At 65.6% G+C, this 14,644-nt stretch overlaps 1 protein-coding gene across 1 annotated transcript; it reads left to right on the top strand.

Moving 5' to 3' along the window:
• Positions 1 to 348: 348 nt before the first annotated feature.
• On the top strand, positions 349 to 8,667 carry TLE5 (TLE family member 5, transcriptional modulator). The gene is made up of 7 exons (XM_070622506.1): positions 349 to 610; positions 1,716 to 1,813; positions 4,079 to 4,142; positions 5,309 to 5,353; positions 6,086 to 6,148; positions 7,420 to 7,494; positions 7,617 to 8,667. The coding sequence occupies exons 1-7, from the start codon at positions 584 to 586 to the stop codon at positions 7,836 to 7,838; spliced, it is 594 nt and encodes a 197-aa protein (XP_070478607.1). The 5' UTR covers positions 349 to 583; the 3' UTR covers positions 7,839 to 8,667.
• Positions 8,668 to 14,644: the final 5,977 nt, after the last annotated feature.

Genomic DNA, 14,644 nt, shown 5'->3' with positions numbered 1-14,644 from the left:
AGCCGTGGCGATGGGGGCGGCCGGGCCCCTTTCTTTGACAGATGGGGAAACCGAGGCCCGGGAGGCCGGGAGGGGCGGCGGCGGCGGCGGCGCGGGGTGGGGGGCGGGGAGGGGGGCGCGCGCCGGGCCCAAGGTCACCGCGCCGGCGGCCCGGGGGAGGCGGGCGGGGAGGGATCGGCGGGCCTCCCCGGGCGCGCGCCCCCCCCCTCGGCGGCGCGCACGGGGCCCGGGCGGCGGCGGCGGCGGCGGCGGCAGCAGGTGGAGTCGAGGCCGCGGCCCCCGCCGGCGTCGCCGCCATTAGACAATAGGAGCGGCGGCCGGGCGCGCGGGCGGCGGGCGGGGAGGCGCGGAGGGCGGGGAGGGCGCCGGGCGCGCAGGAAGCGGGGCCCGGGGCGCGCCGGGGCCGGGCGCGCGGGGAGGGGGCGCAGGAAGCGGGCGAGGCCGGGCGCGGGAGGCGGCGGCGGCGGCGGCCCCGGGAGCTGCCGATCGGCGCCGGGACAAAGGCGCGGCCGCCCGGCGCCCCGAGCCGCCCGAGCCGGGGCGCACAGCCGGGGCGCAGCCCGCGCCCCCCGCCGCGACTGACATGATGTTTCCACAAAGCAGGCATTCGGTAAGCGGGGCCCGCCGGCCCGGCGCCCCCCCCCCCCGATCGGGGCCCAGCACCCCCCTTCCAGGTCCAGGCCCGGCGTCCCCCCCCCGCCCCAGATCCGGGCACCGCACCCCTCCCCACGTCCCGGCCCTGCGCGCCCCCAAGTCCGCGCCCGGCACCCCCAGCTCCCAGCTCGGCCGTTTCCCCCCCAGGTCCCGTCCCTGCGCCCCACTACCCCAGCTCCCTACTCGGCGCCTCCCCCCAACTCCTGGGCCCGGTCCCCTCCAGATCCAGGCCCAGCGCTACTCACCCCCCCAGCTCCCAGGGCTCCCCCCCCCCCACGTAGCTCCCGGTCCCCCTCCCAGCTTCCGGGCCGAGCCCCCCCAATCCCAGCTCCCAGGCCGTGTCCCCTCCAGCTCCCGGCCCCGCGCCGCCCCCCCTCCCCGGCGCTTGGGCCCTGCGCCCCCCCACCGAGCCAGGCAGGGCCTGGGCGGCCTTGGTGTCGGGCCTGGGGCGCCCCGGGGCCCCACCGCGCACCTCTAACGGCGGGGCTGCTCTCGGCGCCGGGAGTGGGGGCCTATCGAGGCGCACCCCTCCCGAAAGAGCGCGGCCCGGAGGAAGGGTGCTGGGAATCTGGGGTGAGGGACCCCCGCCGGGAGATTCTGGGCGCCGAGAGGGGCCCCTCCCCCAACGGGACTTGGCAGGGAGGCCTGGCTCCCCCCATCTTGGGGACGGGGACCCCCTAGGACGCCTGCGCCCCCTCCCTCTCCCAGAGGCAGCGGGGGCGCTCGATGGGCGCCCCCCTCCCGGCGCTTGGAGGGGCGGTAGAGGGCGCCCCATGCCCCCCTCCCACCCCAGGGCGGGCCTCCCAGCGCCCCCCCCCCAGCCCGGGGGCGGCGGGGACTCGGCAGCTCCGGGCGCGCCCACCCCCTGGCTTCCCCCGGGAGAGGCGAGGGCAGGAAGCGAGGGCGGGGGCGCGCCGGGGGCTGTAAACACGGGCCCGGGAAGTGGGGCGCGGGGGTGGGGGGGATGCGCAGCTGGGCCGGCCTGGCCTCGGGGCCGCCCCGGAGGGAGGGAGGGGTCCCCCCTCCACGCCTGGGCCTGACCCCGCCGCCCCCTCCCGCAGGGCTCGTCGCACCTACCCCAGCAACTCAAATTCACCACCTCGGACTCGTGCGACCGCATCAAGGACGAGTTCCAGCTCCTGCAGGCGCAGTACCACAGGTGAGGGGTCTGTCTGCGCCCCGGGGGGCGGGGGGGACCCCGGAGCAGGACAGCCCCGAGCCGGGGCGCCACCCCCCCCCCCGTGTGCACACACCCGGAAAAATCCAGATCCAGAGGGTCTCCCCTGGCAGGTGCCACCCTGAGCACTGGGCCCGTTTTTAAACTCATTTCTTTTCTCGAGCAGTCCCATTGCTCAGATGCGGAAATCGAGGCACAGAAAGTCAAATAATTTGCCCCAAGCCTCAGCTGTAGGGCGTCAGAGCCCGCGTCCCACCCCAGTCCCCACTGGATAACCGACCCGCCCACAACCGGAGTGGGGGCTGCACCCTCTGGCTGCCCACCCCCAAAAGGAAAAATCGTGCCGCCTGATGGGCTGTCTCTTTCGGCCTGGTTTTGGAGACAGCCACCCTGGCAGCCGGCAGCTTCTCGAAGGTGATCCTCCCTCCAGAATGTCACCTTTTGGTCTTTCTAAGGGGTTGGCGTGTGACCCCTGTAAGAGGAAGGAAGTAGTATTGCTTTCATCTTACGCTTGAGACGCTTCGGCCCAGAGAGGTCAGGCATTTCCTGGGGATGCACAGCAAGGAGGTGGCAGAACTGAGATTTGCACGCAGTTCCTCTGCGTTGAAGAATGGGGGAGGGGTTACCTGGGAATCAGAAGGGGGTCCATAGGAGGCCACGAATCCCAGGGGGGTTTGGGGGACCCTCTCTGGACTCAGTTTACCCACACAGAAGGAGTTACTGAAGGATGCTGGGTTTCCTCCAGAAAGAAAGAAGAGTGATTTTTTTTTTACGAACATCCAGCGTTTGGGGGCTGCCTCGTAGCTTCCGCGTGTGCTAAGTAGGGAACAGACACCCTCTGGGGGGATCGTTCCTGCCGTCCTGTAATTGTGCCCATTTTAAAGATGGGGAGACTGAGGCACGCACAGTTGAAAGGCAGGCCCTGGGAATGTGCTCTGGTCCCGTGACGGGGAGGGGTCTCGGGTTGCCCTGGTGGACCTGGCCTTTGGGAGACCTGGGGGCTCCCCTCCCAGCCCGGCCCTCGCCCACCGCACTCTGAGCCCCGGGTGGTCCAGCCTCAGAGACTCAGCATCACATCGCTGCCTCAGTGCTGTGTGACCTCGGGGAGGCCAGAGCCCTCTCTGTGCTTGCGGGTCTCGGTGCCCTGGACGGGGGTTCCCTCCGTACAGGGAGGGGTCCGGCCATGTCGGGGCGCCGCCGGCTCTGCCGGGCCCTCAGAAAAGGCCAAAAATCCAGAGTTGGGGATCAAACGGCCTGATTTTCTGTTTTTTAGTGATGTCAACAAATGCACATTTTTAAAGAAAATCAGAAAACAAACTGGACCCCCTGGGGGGACACATTCGGCTCCTGGGCTGACCATGAGACCACTAAGCATTTATTGGTGCTTACTGTATGCCAGGCGTTGTTCTAAGAGCGCTACTTGTCTTAATCCGCTTCCTCCTCACCACCCCACCTGGGGAAGTTGGTATTTAACAGCCTGGAGACCCAGGCCCAGAGAGGGAGAGGAGTTTGCCTGCAGTCACACAGCATCGAGGGAGCAGGACACCTTGGAAGCCGGCCGGGCTGCCTTGTGGCTGTGCTGTCAGCTCCCTTTGGGGGGGGCGGTGCTTAGAGAAATGCCGCAGCTCGTCCTCACTGGGGGAGCCTGAGAGAGGCCGGGTCACCATCGTGTTACCCAGCACTGGAACTTTCACCCCCTCTTGAAATCAGAGGGGTGTGGCCCCTTGGGGATTCCTTGGTGAGTCCATCCCAGGGCCCTACAGCCAGCCCCGCCCTCTGGGCCCCTCTGCCCTGTCTGTCTGTCCCTCCCTCGCTGGAGAGTTTTCCCCACTGGTGGAGAGTGTGGCCTCTGAAGCCAGCTTCCTGGCTGTGTGACCTTGAGCCAGTTACTCAACCTCTCTGGGCATCCATTGCATCATCTGTAAAATGAGAGTGACGCTAATAGTTTTGACTTCATTCGGGTTCGGGATAGGTCAAGGGTTCTCTGAATCCCCGTCTGACCCAGAGTCCGGCCATCGCTCTGACTTTGGTTATTTTTTTATTATTATTCTCATTATTATTCTCCACCGCCGATCCGCGAGGCTGGTTTCATAATCCCCATCTTAGAGCTAATGAACCGAGGTTCCCCCTGCCCCGTCTTCACAGAGGAGGGCACGTGTGTCCCCCTTGAAGGTCGGGGCCCCCCAGCACCTGGGGGGCGGGGAACCCCAGCCCAGCACCCGCCCCTCCCTCCTGTCCCCCTTTCAGCCTGAAGCTCGAATGCGACAAGCTGGCCAGCGAGAAGTCGGAGATGCAGCGTCATTACGTCATGGTAAGCCGGGCGGGCGGGCGTGGGGGACCCCGGACCCTCCTCCCCGCCGGCACCGCGGCCGCCTCCCCCCAGGGAAGGGCAGGGCGTCGCGGCTGCTCTCCATCCCGCGGCCCCTGGCGCTCGGCCGCGTCCGCCCGGCTGGCCTGGCTGGCGGCCCAGGCGGTGACGGAGGTGCCAAGCCACCGGGTTGCAGCCCGGGCCTGCCAGGTCCCCCCGCCGTCCTTGGCAGCCGCGGACGCAGCTGTGGAGCCGCGGCCAGGAACTGACGTGGGCCCCTCCCCGCCCCCTCCTCCCCTGCCCGCCCTGGGAGGGGGACGCCCTTGGGGGTTAGTGTGTTGGGGGGTGACATTGGCTCCCCTTGGCCTGACATTTCAGCCCCCGCCCGTGCACCCTGCTGGAATCGCTTGCTCAGTTGCATCCCCTCCAGGTGGCCGTTTTGGCCCCCCAAACCCCTGCCTTGGTCCAGCCCCGAGCAGAGCCAGACATGGCCCCTCTCGGCCCGGAGGGATGGGGCTGGGGCAGAAAAGGGACCCGGGACTGGGGGCTCCAGAAGCGGGGCACGCTGCCTGAGGAAGGCTGCGTGGAGAGTGGGGTATTGCTGCTGGGGTCTTGATGAACGAGTAGGAGCTTGCTCGGCAGAGAAGGGGAAAGCAAGCGTGCAAGGGGCTGGAACCAACTTGGTTCTCCCCCCTCCCACGGGACAGTTTCCAGCAAGGGAGGGGCAGGGTCAGATGTGGGGCGTGGGGAGGGGGGCTGCCGGCCTCGGAGCCAGATCCGGCAAGCTCTGTGTATCCTGGATTATTTATACCCAGGAAGGCAAACTTCCCTGGAGTCTGGGGCCACCCGCAGACAAGACACATAAAGATAAGAGATTAGGAGGCCTGGAATGTGTGTGTGTTGGTGGAGGGGGGGACTCGGTAATTACGCCAGAAGCCAGAGGCCCAGCCCCCCAGCCAGGCACCTGGGCCGCCTCGCTCCCGCTCCAGGGGCGGGTGTCCCCCCTCCCAGCCTCCCTACCTCCCCCTGCCTGGCTCCGTCTCTCCCTCCCACCGTCTCTCCCCTTCTCTGCCTCCCTCTCCTGTCTCTCCCTGTCACCCCCATCTCTTTGTCTCTCGAGCCCCCGTCTTCGCCCGCCCCACTTCTCCCTCTCTGTCCCCCCCACGCAGTACTACGAGATGTCCTACGGCTTGAACATCGAGATGCACAAGCAGGTACGGACCCCTCCGCCGCCGCCGCCGCCGCCCCCTCCTCCGCCGTCCCCTCACCCCCTCTGGCCCGGCTGAGCATCAGGTCCGCCCTGGGATCCTGTCACAGGTTGATCCCCTCCAAGGAGAGGGGCAGGGACGTGCCACCCCAACCCTGTCGCCTCCCCTTGGTGACAGTGCGGGGTGGGTACGCCTTGCAACCCCCGGATTGCCCTCCGCCCTGGCTTCTGCCGTCGGTGCCTCCATGAGGCCAGTATCTGGGACGTCACGGAATGTGGATGCCGACTGCCCCCACCGCCCCCTCCCTCGCTCCCTCCCTCCCACGGGGCGCCCACTACCAGTCGGCGCCGGCGTCATCGTCCGCTGGCCGCCAGCCCCCGCGTGGGCCTGCGCTTGCGCTGTTAGGCGCGGACCTGGGCCACGTGGGCGGGCCCTGGGCCATATGGGCGGGGCCCGGGCCTGGTGGGCGGGGCTGGGTCTAGTGGGCGGGGGCCCAGGCCTAAGGGGCGGCCCCTGGGCCTGGTGGGCGGGGCCACGGGTCTGGTGGGCGGAGCTGGGTCTAGTGGGCGGCCCCTGGGCCCGGTGGGCGGGGCCGCGGGTGTAGTGGGCGGACCCTGGGTCTGGTGGGCGGGGCCACGGGTCTGGTGGGCGGGGCTGGGTCTAGTGGGCGGGTCCTGGGTCTGGTGGGCGGGGCCCGGGCCGGCGGCACCTGCGGACCGAGGCGGCTGTCTGTTCCAGGCTGAGATCGTGAAGAGGCTGAATGGGATCTGCGCGCAGGTGCTGCCCTACCTGTCCCAGGAGGTGAGCGCTCCGGGCCGGGAACAAGCCCCTGCCGCCTGGGGCTACAGCGTGCTGGGCGCCCCAGGGCACACACCGGCCCTCTCTGGACCTCCCAGGCCCGAAAACCCCAAGGGGCGCAGGGCGGGGAGGGAGGGGCCTCCCCCGCTGTGGAGTTCCCAGGCCGGGTGAGTCATTTCGGGTAAAATGTCAGATCGGTCAAGGCCGCCCAGAATCGTCCTGCCTCATTTCTCACCCTCCGGGGCTTCATCCGCTAGGCCCTGCGGATGTTCCCGCTGCAGGCTGGGAACAAGGGGACGGAGGCTGTGGGGAGGACGCCCAGCACACAGACCCACACAGATGCAACATACGGATGCACACGGCAGGCAGACACACAGAGGTGCACACACATGCAGGTGCACAAGGTGTTCGCTGACACGGGCACACACGGCCACAGGCGCGCGCGCACACACACACACACACACACACACACACACACCCAGGGGAACTGGGCAGCCAGTCCTTCCTCTTCTGCTTTCTCGGGTTCTCAGACTCCTGGTGTGAGGCTGGCTCCACCACCAGCACCCGCGAGGCCATGTAGGGCCCAGCTCCGGCTCTCTGCCAGGTTGACCGTCAATAATTCATGATTTCCTTTTTCATATCTCAGGGTCCTTCAGGTGACAGGCATGCCTGGGGACAGTCCCAGAAGGACACCAGGACAGCCCCAGAGAAGGGGGCACTTGGGGCTCTGCAGACCTAGATTGGTGCTTTCCTTTCGTGACAGGGGCTTCCTGGTAGCCAAGGCGAAAAAGGAGCTTGGCAGATTCTAGCATCTGATGGCAGGAGAGACAGACTTTCAGGCAGGGCTCTGAGGAGCGGCGGGAATGCCCTGAACCTGGGCTCATACCCCAGCCCTGCTAGAATTTGCTGTGCCTTTCCCAGGTCTAGAAGTAGGGAAGCTTAGATTAGCACATCTCAGAGCACAGTCTCTGAGTTCCTAGGATCAGGACTTCCCTGTACAGTTGGCCGGGCTGTGCACTGCATTTTTATTTCTGTGCATGTGGCATCGGATAGGTCACCACCCAGGGGTTAACCTCTGACTCCCCCGAAGGCTTTTTCCACCAGCCTCTCTGGGTCTTGTAGGCACCTCTATTTTCCAAATGAAGAGACTGAAGCTTGGTCAAAGAATCCCCTGCAGAGAGGGGGCTTTCTGGGGAGGGGCATGGGTGCCACAAACCCTGGCAGAGATGAGGGCGCATCACCTGACTCCTCTCTGCTCCCCACCCTCCTTCCAGCACCAGCAGCAGGTCCTGGGAGCCATCGAGAGGGCCAAGCAGGTCACAGCGCCGGAGCTCAACTCTATTATCCGAGTGCGTTTGGGGTCGCCTTGCGGGCAGGAGGGAGGGAGGGCGGGCGGGCGTGCTCGTGGCGGGGGGGGGGGGGGGGGGGGGGGGGGCGCCTGCCGGCTAACGCCCCCTCCTCCGCCCTGCAGCAGCAGCTCCAGGCCCACCAGCTGTCCCAGCTTCAGGCCTTGGCCCTGCCGCTGACCCCGCTGCCCGTGGGGCTGCAGCCGCCCTCGCTGCCGGCGGTGAGCGCGGGCACCGGCCTCCTGTCGCTGTCGGCGCTCGGCTCCCAGGCGCATCTCTCCAAGGAAGACAAGAACGGGCACGACGGGGACACCCACCAGGAGGACGACGGCGACAAGTCGGATTAGCGGGCGGCGGGGGGGGGGGGGCGGGGGGGGCGGGGAGGACAGGCAAGAGAGAGAGAGAGGAAGGCTCGGCGCCAGACACAGGATCGCCCGGGGTCGGCTAGCCCGGTGGTGTTTCTGGGAGCCCCAGCCTGCGCGGGGCGCCCCCTGGCTCGGCTCCTGCCCCGGACACCCCTCCTCCTCCTCCTCCCGCCCCTCTCCCCCTGCAACCTGAAGGCGAGAGAGCCGAGGCGAGCCGAGGTGCAGATGGAGGCCAGGTCGGAAGGGAGCAAAACCTCAAGAACCCCACCCCCCGCACCCCCTGTTGCGCACACGTGCACCTGACAGTCCGCCCGGGCCCTCGGGGCGCCCCCAGCCTCCCCCCCACCGGCACTGCATGCGAGCGATGCTAGCTGCCCCCTCCCCGCCCGGGCCCCCCGAGTCCCCGTCCCCGCCCCCCCCGCACACGCCCCCCCGGGCCTGTCCCCTCGCCCACAGAAGAGGGGCCCGAGTGGGGCGGGCGGGCGCCCCACAGTCCTCTTCCTGCCCGTCCCCAATAAAGATGAGGGTACTCCAGTTGTCTTGGTTTTTCTTTTCCTTTTTTTCTTTTCCCAGCACACTTGCTTGTCTTTGAAGAAGGGGGATATTAAAAACAAACAAACAAAAAAAAACAACACAGAAAAATGTTTAAAAAAAAAAAAAAAGAGAAAGCAACACCCACACCTGTGTCTGTATATAGTTTCTTAGACTGCCGGCTTCTGTGTGTTCCTCGTTTGATCTCCGCGGAGAGAAGTGAAATGCTGTCTCGAGGGTGGGCTTAGCTGTGCCTTTCAAATAAAGATGTGAGAAGGTTGGTTGCCGTGTTCCTGCCTCTGTGTTGCGGCTGCCCTGGGGGGGGGCCCTTCCCTGGGGGAGGAGGGGGCGTCCTTCATGTCTGAGCCCCTTTCCTCCGTTACAGGACCGGATATAGAGGAGCCTAGGTGATTCCTTGTGTATGCGTAGTCTATCTCCGGACCAGAGAGGGTCAGCGGGAGGCTCTAGGTCACACAGCATGGCCTAGGTGCTTGAGGTCTCGCCAGCCATTTAGACATAGGGGCAAAGGCTAAGGGGTCACTGATGGTGTGTGGCAGAGCTGGGTTCTGAGCCCCAAGCCAGAGAGCTCCCAGTGATATTCTTTTCCCTTTGAAAGGGAAGATGTGGAGACTGGAATCCTCACCCCCGGCCCCGTGGCACACACACACAGACCCTTGTCCTGGATGAGAGAACGCAGACCCCCAGCTGAATCTCGACCCTCCAAGGACCCTTTTGAAAGCCCCCCAGCATCACCACCGCACCCAAGCTAGACCACCCCAAGGGGAGCCACATTCCCCCGGTGCATCCGGCACTTGGGCCAAGTGGACCTCAGGCTGCCCACCCAGGATGTGGGGCTGGGCTGGGGGGAGCCATCCTGACTTTGCAAGATCCTTCCCAGGGCCGCTTGGCACATAAACCCCCCGCTGGGAGCTGGGACACTGAGGGATACTGAAGTCCAAGACGTTCTGCCCTGTCTCCTAGTCCAGTGGGTTCCCACTGGAGCAAAGGCACAGAGAGGGAAGGAGGGAGGGAGAGAGGGGGCCATGGCAGGACTGCCGACCTCAGGGAAAACTCCTCGTGTCCCCAAGGAGAGAAAGAGGAGGCAGAGCGGGGACTGGAGTGGTCACACCAGCTGCCTACTGGCTCCCATGCCTCCCCCACTGCGGCCGAAGCACCTCCCCAAACGCCCGTGTGATGGGGTCACTCGCCGCTCAACACACATCCTCGTGTTGAAAACCCGAAGTCACCTACGCCACCGCCACTTGGGGAGTGTAAATTGTTCCATCTTCTTCGGAAGGCTGTTTGGCACCCAGCAATCCCCCTCCTGCGTCCATCCCCCAACAGAAATGCTGTTTGAGTCGGCCCAGAAGCTGTAAATCACAGCGTTCAGAGCCACTGAAGTGAGTTATCATCGACCCAAACTGGAAACCACCAGCTGTCCATCAGCTACAGGAGGAGAAGTCACCACCTAGTTGTGTAGTGGAATACTACGCAGCCGTGAAAAAGAACGGGATTCAACACCAGGCATCTCACACGCCTAACGCTGAACAAAAGAGTAAATACTGTGCAATTGGAAGAACAAAACTGGAAGAATGAAACAGGCCAAGTGACCGACAGCGTCCCATGCCACCAGTTTACCCTTAGGGGGGGGAGGGGCAAAAGGGACTTCTGATGTGGCTGGCCTTGTTTCCTTTCTTAACTTGCCGGCTGATCACAGGAGTGTGTTCATTTTGTGAAAATCCATAGAAATGTTCATTTACCATCTGTGCACTCTTCTGTCAGTGCGTTATTTTTCACAATTTTTAAAAATGATAAAAAAAAAATCGATTATCTTTGGCCCCGGTGGCCCTCAGAATAAATGCTAAATTCTTCACCAAGGCCCACGAGGCCCTGCTGGGCCAGTCCTGCCACCCAGCCCTCCAATCATTCCTACTCAGCAGGCTGAGGCTGCAGCCAGGTTGAAACATCTTACTGTTTATTGCCTTGAGGGCTTTGCACAGGCTGTTCCCTTCGCCAGGAACAGTGTACTTTTTTTTTCTCCCCTCCTCAGGGTTCTAATCCCCCAAGACTCCCCAGAAGTCACTTTTCCGAGGGCCTCCCCTGACCCTCCCCCAAAGCAGGGTTCTGTGACACACGCCCCCCTCCATCTTCCTCCCCTCCCCCCATAGTGGATATTATTAATGTGTTACATAATGGTGCCGGGCATGGGGTCCCCAGCGGTGGGTTTAAATTCTGGTTCTTCCTCCCCAGCTGCGTGATCTGGGCAAGTGGCTTCCCCCCTCTGGGTCAGTGGCTTCCCTCCCTGGAAAATGGGTCTGATCGCAGAACCAAGGCTGGTGACCAACATCGCCTTATTTAACCCCGGGAACGCAGAGCCCGGCACACGCGTGCGCTCATTTTCCGAGACTCCACTCTGAGCCCCGGGGGCCACAGCGAGGACAGAACAGACATATCCCCGCCGTGGGTCGGGGAGACAGAGAAATAAGGAAAATACAGTGTGTCGCCGGGGGCGTGTGACAGACACGAGGCAGAGAACGGACGGAGGATCGGTTCCTTTTTTTTTTTTTTTTTTTTGAAATTTGCACATAGAAGCGACTCGATAATTGTCCGCAAATTTATTGCGGGCAGCCCTGGTCTGCACGGGGCTCGACCCCGGAGCGACTGCGGGCCAGCGAGGCCTCCCGGGCTGGCAGCTGATGCTGTAATTATTATTACTGACGCTGGGGCGCATGCATGCAGGGCACCGAGGGGGGGGCCAAGCCGGCAGCCCCACCCGGGGTTCTTCTCCAAGAAGAGGGGCAGGTGTGTGACCTCTGGTCTCCCTCTGGCCTGGTCCCCCCCTGCAGGGCTGGGTCCCCTGAGAGGAGGGTTGGGGCTCCAGGAGGCAGGAGGCAGGAGGCGGGGGGGGGGGGGGGGGGGGGGGGGTTCGGAGGGCCTCCCGCCGCCTCGGCCTCCGCGCTTAACGACCCGCCGCCGGCGACCTCGGCTAATTGATCCGCTAATGGGGCCCGCGCCGCGGCCGCCTAATGAGGCGGAGGAAGGGAGGGCGGGAGGGGAGGGGGAGAGGAGGGAGAAAAGGGAGGGCAGGGGGTTCGGGAAAGGAAGGAGGAGGGGGAGGAAAGAAGGGGGATGCAGGGGGATGCAGGGGGATGGGGAGGAGGGAAGGGGGAGGGAAGGAGGAATGAGAGGAAGGGGGCGGGGAGGGGAGGGGTGGAGGACCTGGGGAGGGGGCTGAGGGGGGGGAGGTGCTCCCAGCTTCTGAGGGGAGGGGAGCAGCGGGCCTGGGGTGAACCCCCCCTTCTGACTACCCTGCCCCCTCTCAGACCCTGTCCCTCCCAGGAGTCCCTTCTCGAAGGCCGCCCCCCCCCCACTTCTCAGATCCCTCCCCACTCCCAGCCCCCTCCCCCTTTCTAAGGGTCTTTCTGGCAGGGGGTCTGTATGCCTCAAGGGTATGCATTCCATTTGTCGTGGGGCTCTCTCTGTGCCTCCATTTCCCCATCCAGTGTTGGAGAATCCCACAAGCCCCAGTGTCGTGAGACTGACCAGCCCCTGTCCCCACGCACCCCTCCCACACCCCGGGGGACCCCTGCGAACTGAGGGCCCCCCCAGCCCCCCTGCTGCTCCGGGGTTTGGCCTCCTGGGCTCAGCAGGGGTGAGAGGACTTCGGGACCCCTGACCCCGGAGAAAACCAGGAGCCAAAACTGGGAGGTGACACGTGAGACAGTCACAGGCCGGCCAGGTCCATCTGTGACCTCCCTCCTTCCCTGTCCTCTGGGGGTCTGCGCTCCACGTGGGCTTGGGGGACACAGGAAAGAGGCCTGGCTGCCGGGACGCTGGAGTGGGGGAGCCCGAAGGGATCTCGCTCTCTGCGCATCGTGCAGACAGGAGCACTGAGGCCCAAGGACGGGCAGGAAATTGTCCCCGTCACCAAGCAAGGCAGGGAGGGCCGCGGCCGGGTCTGCTGCCCCGGCTGCTGGATTTGCCCTTTGCTGACCGTCCGCTGTGGCTCCCGCCTCTACTGCGGGTCTCCATTAATTCCGGAAAATGCCCGTGGAAGAAGGACCATTCTACAGACGAGGAAACTGAGGCTCGAGACTCAAAAGTGCCTCCCCGACGGGCACACAGCGGGGAAGCTGAGTCCAGACGCTGGCAGGGCCCAGCTCTGGGGTCCAGGATCTTAGCCATTTTGTTGAAGAGGAAGAGAAGCTTCTGGACCCGGTGCAGGCGGGCAGAGCTGCGGGAGTGGGGAGGACTTCAAAGGTGGGGGTGCCAGGCAGGGCCAGGTATACAGCAGGCGGCTGCTGAGGAGGGGTGCGGGGCAGGGGTGCTCCTAGAGCTGCGTGGCCCTCCTCCTCGCCATTCTTGGCCTCTGCTCCAGGCTGGAGGGTGACCGAGCACCGAGCACTGTCCCACCTCGGGGCCTTGGCCTCTGCCTGGAACACGCTGTCCCCACAGCCACCACCGCCTCCTCGCTCCTGCTTGCTTTATCGGGCGCGCACAACTTGGGTCAACAAACGTTCCCTGGTTTCCTTCTGTCCCCCCTCCTGTGAGCTCCGTGACAAGAGGGACTTGGTCTGTTGGGGTCCCTCCCAAATCCCCGGGGCCTTGAACTGTGCCTGGCACATAGGAGGGGGTCCGTGAAGATTTAGGGGGAAAAATGAGCTGGAGGAGGGGGGCTGGGCCGGCCCCCCGCAGGCCCCTGCCTGTCAGGCGGGAGAGCTGGGGGGCCTCCGGGAGCCATGGGAGGTGTCTGAGCAGGGGAGGGGCGCCCCGAGATGCGCGAGGACCAGGAGGTTCTGGGGGCGCTGAGGGGCCAGGCTGGCGGGGAGACGGAGGCCGGGGCGCAGGGCATGTTGTCCGACCTTAGTTACCGCAGTGGGGAGCCGCCTGCAGCCCCAACCTGTGCCCCACCGCCCCTACGCTAAGGCCTCCCGCTGAGGGTCCCTCCCGGGGGATCTGCCCTTCTCTGACTCTCCCCCCACCCCCGCTGCCTCGGGGGGGGGGGGGCGGTTCCCCAGGGCTCCGTCTCCCGCTCCCTCTGCCTCCCGTCTCTCTCTCTGTTTCTCCCTCTGCCCTTCAAGGTCCTCCGAGGTTCCCTCCCTTCCCTCCCTCTCTCCCTCCTCCTCTTCCCGTGCGCCCCGCCCTCCCCCTACAAACCTCTCCCCCCCTCCCCCCCCCCAGGCGCCCCGGGCCCTGATGCTGGGCGCCTGCCAGGCCGGGAGGCCCGCCCCTCCCCCCCTTGACCCTCCTCCCATCCCCCTCCCTCCGCCTCCTCCCGCTTTGTCTCCTCCGCCCCCTTCCTCCTCCCTCCCTCCCTCCCTCCCTCCCTCTCCCTCCGCCTCCCGGATCCCGGCCCCCGCTGGGCCTGCCCCGGCCTGCTGGGGAGCGCGCTGGGCCGGCCCGCCTGCTTGATGCTGGGTGCCCCGGCGGCGGCGGTGGCGGGGGAGGAGGGGCGGGCCACCTGGCACTTGGCCCGGCCCGGCCTGGAACGCGGGGAGGGGTGGCCCTGAGGCTCCTGAGCAGCAGCTGCAGAGCGCCCACCCTGTGCGCGGCGCTGTGTGACCTTGGGCAGGTCCCCAGGCCTCTCTGGGCCTGGCCGCCTTCCCTTCTCCCCCACCCCAAGCTAGACCAACCGGAATTGATCAGGTGCCTGCTGGGTGCCAGGGACCCAGGATAGAGCCCTTCTCGAGCCTCAGGGAGCCCACAGCGTGACAGCGGGGTCGTGGGGGAGACAGACAACACAGACGCCAGCAGACGAGATAATTCCAGGGAACAGTATAGTGCCAGGAGGAAAATTCGAGCAGGGGCAGGAGACAGGATGACAAGGGGCTGCTTAAGCCCGGAGATGGGAGAGGCCCCCCTGAGGAGGTGACATTGGAGCTGAAACCCGGGTGACAGAAGGAGCCTGCCAGGGGAAGACGGCTGTGGGGAGGGAAGCTGTTCCAGGTAGTGGGGACCGTGAGCCTAGAGGCAGGACTGCCGTGGGGGCCTTCAACACAACCTCGCCAGCAGCACAGGTCCCCTGATCAGGGCTGGCCCCCTTTCCCAGAGGAGCAAACCGGGGCCCAGCGAGGGTAACGGGCCTCAGCCAAGCAGAGGCTGGAAGAGAAGGACGGGGCTCGGGCCACAGCGTTGTTCCGGAATCGGGTGCTGGCCTCCTGGGGGCCGGGGGAGACCAGGGTCCAGCGAGGAACCCCGAGGGAGGCAGGCTCCAGGGGGGTGTCAGGAGGGTGGATGGGCCTGGGCCAGGATGGGTG

This window comes from Equus przewalskii, chromosome 6 (genome assembly GCF_037783145.1).
Source record: "Equus przewalskii isolate Varuska chromosome 6, EquPr2, whole genome shotgun sequence".
Lineage (NCBI taxonomy): Eukaryota > Metazoa > Chordata > Mammalia > Perissodactyla > Equidae > Equus > Equus przewalskii.
Note: the sequence above shows the minus strand (reverse complement) of the source record. Positions and strands in the feature narration are given on the sequence as shown.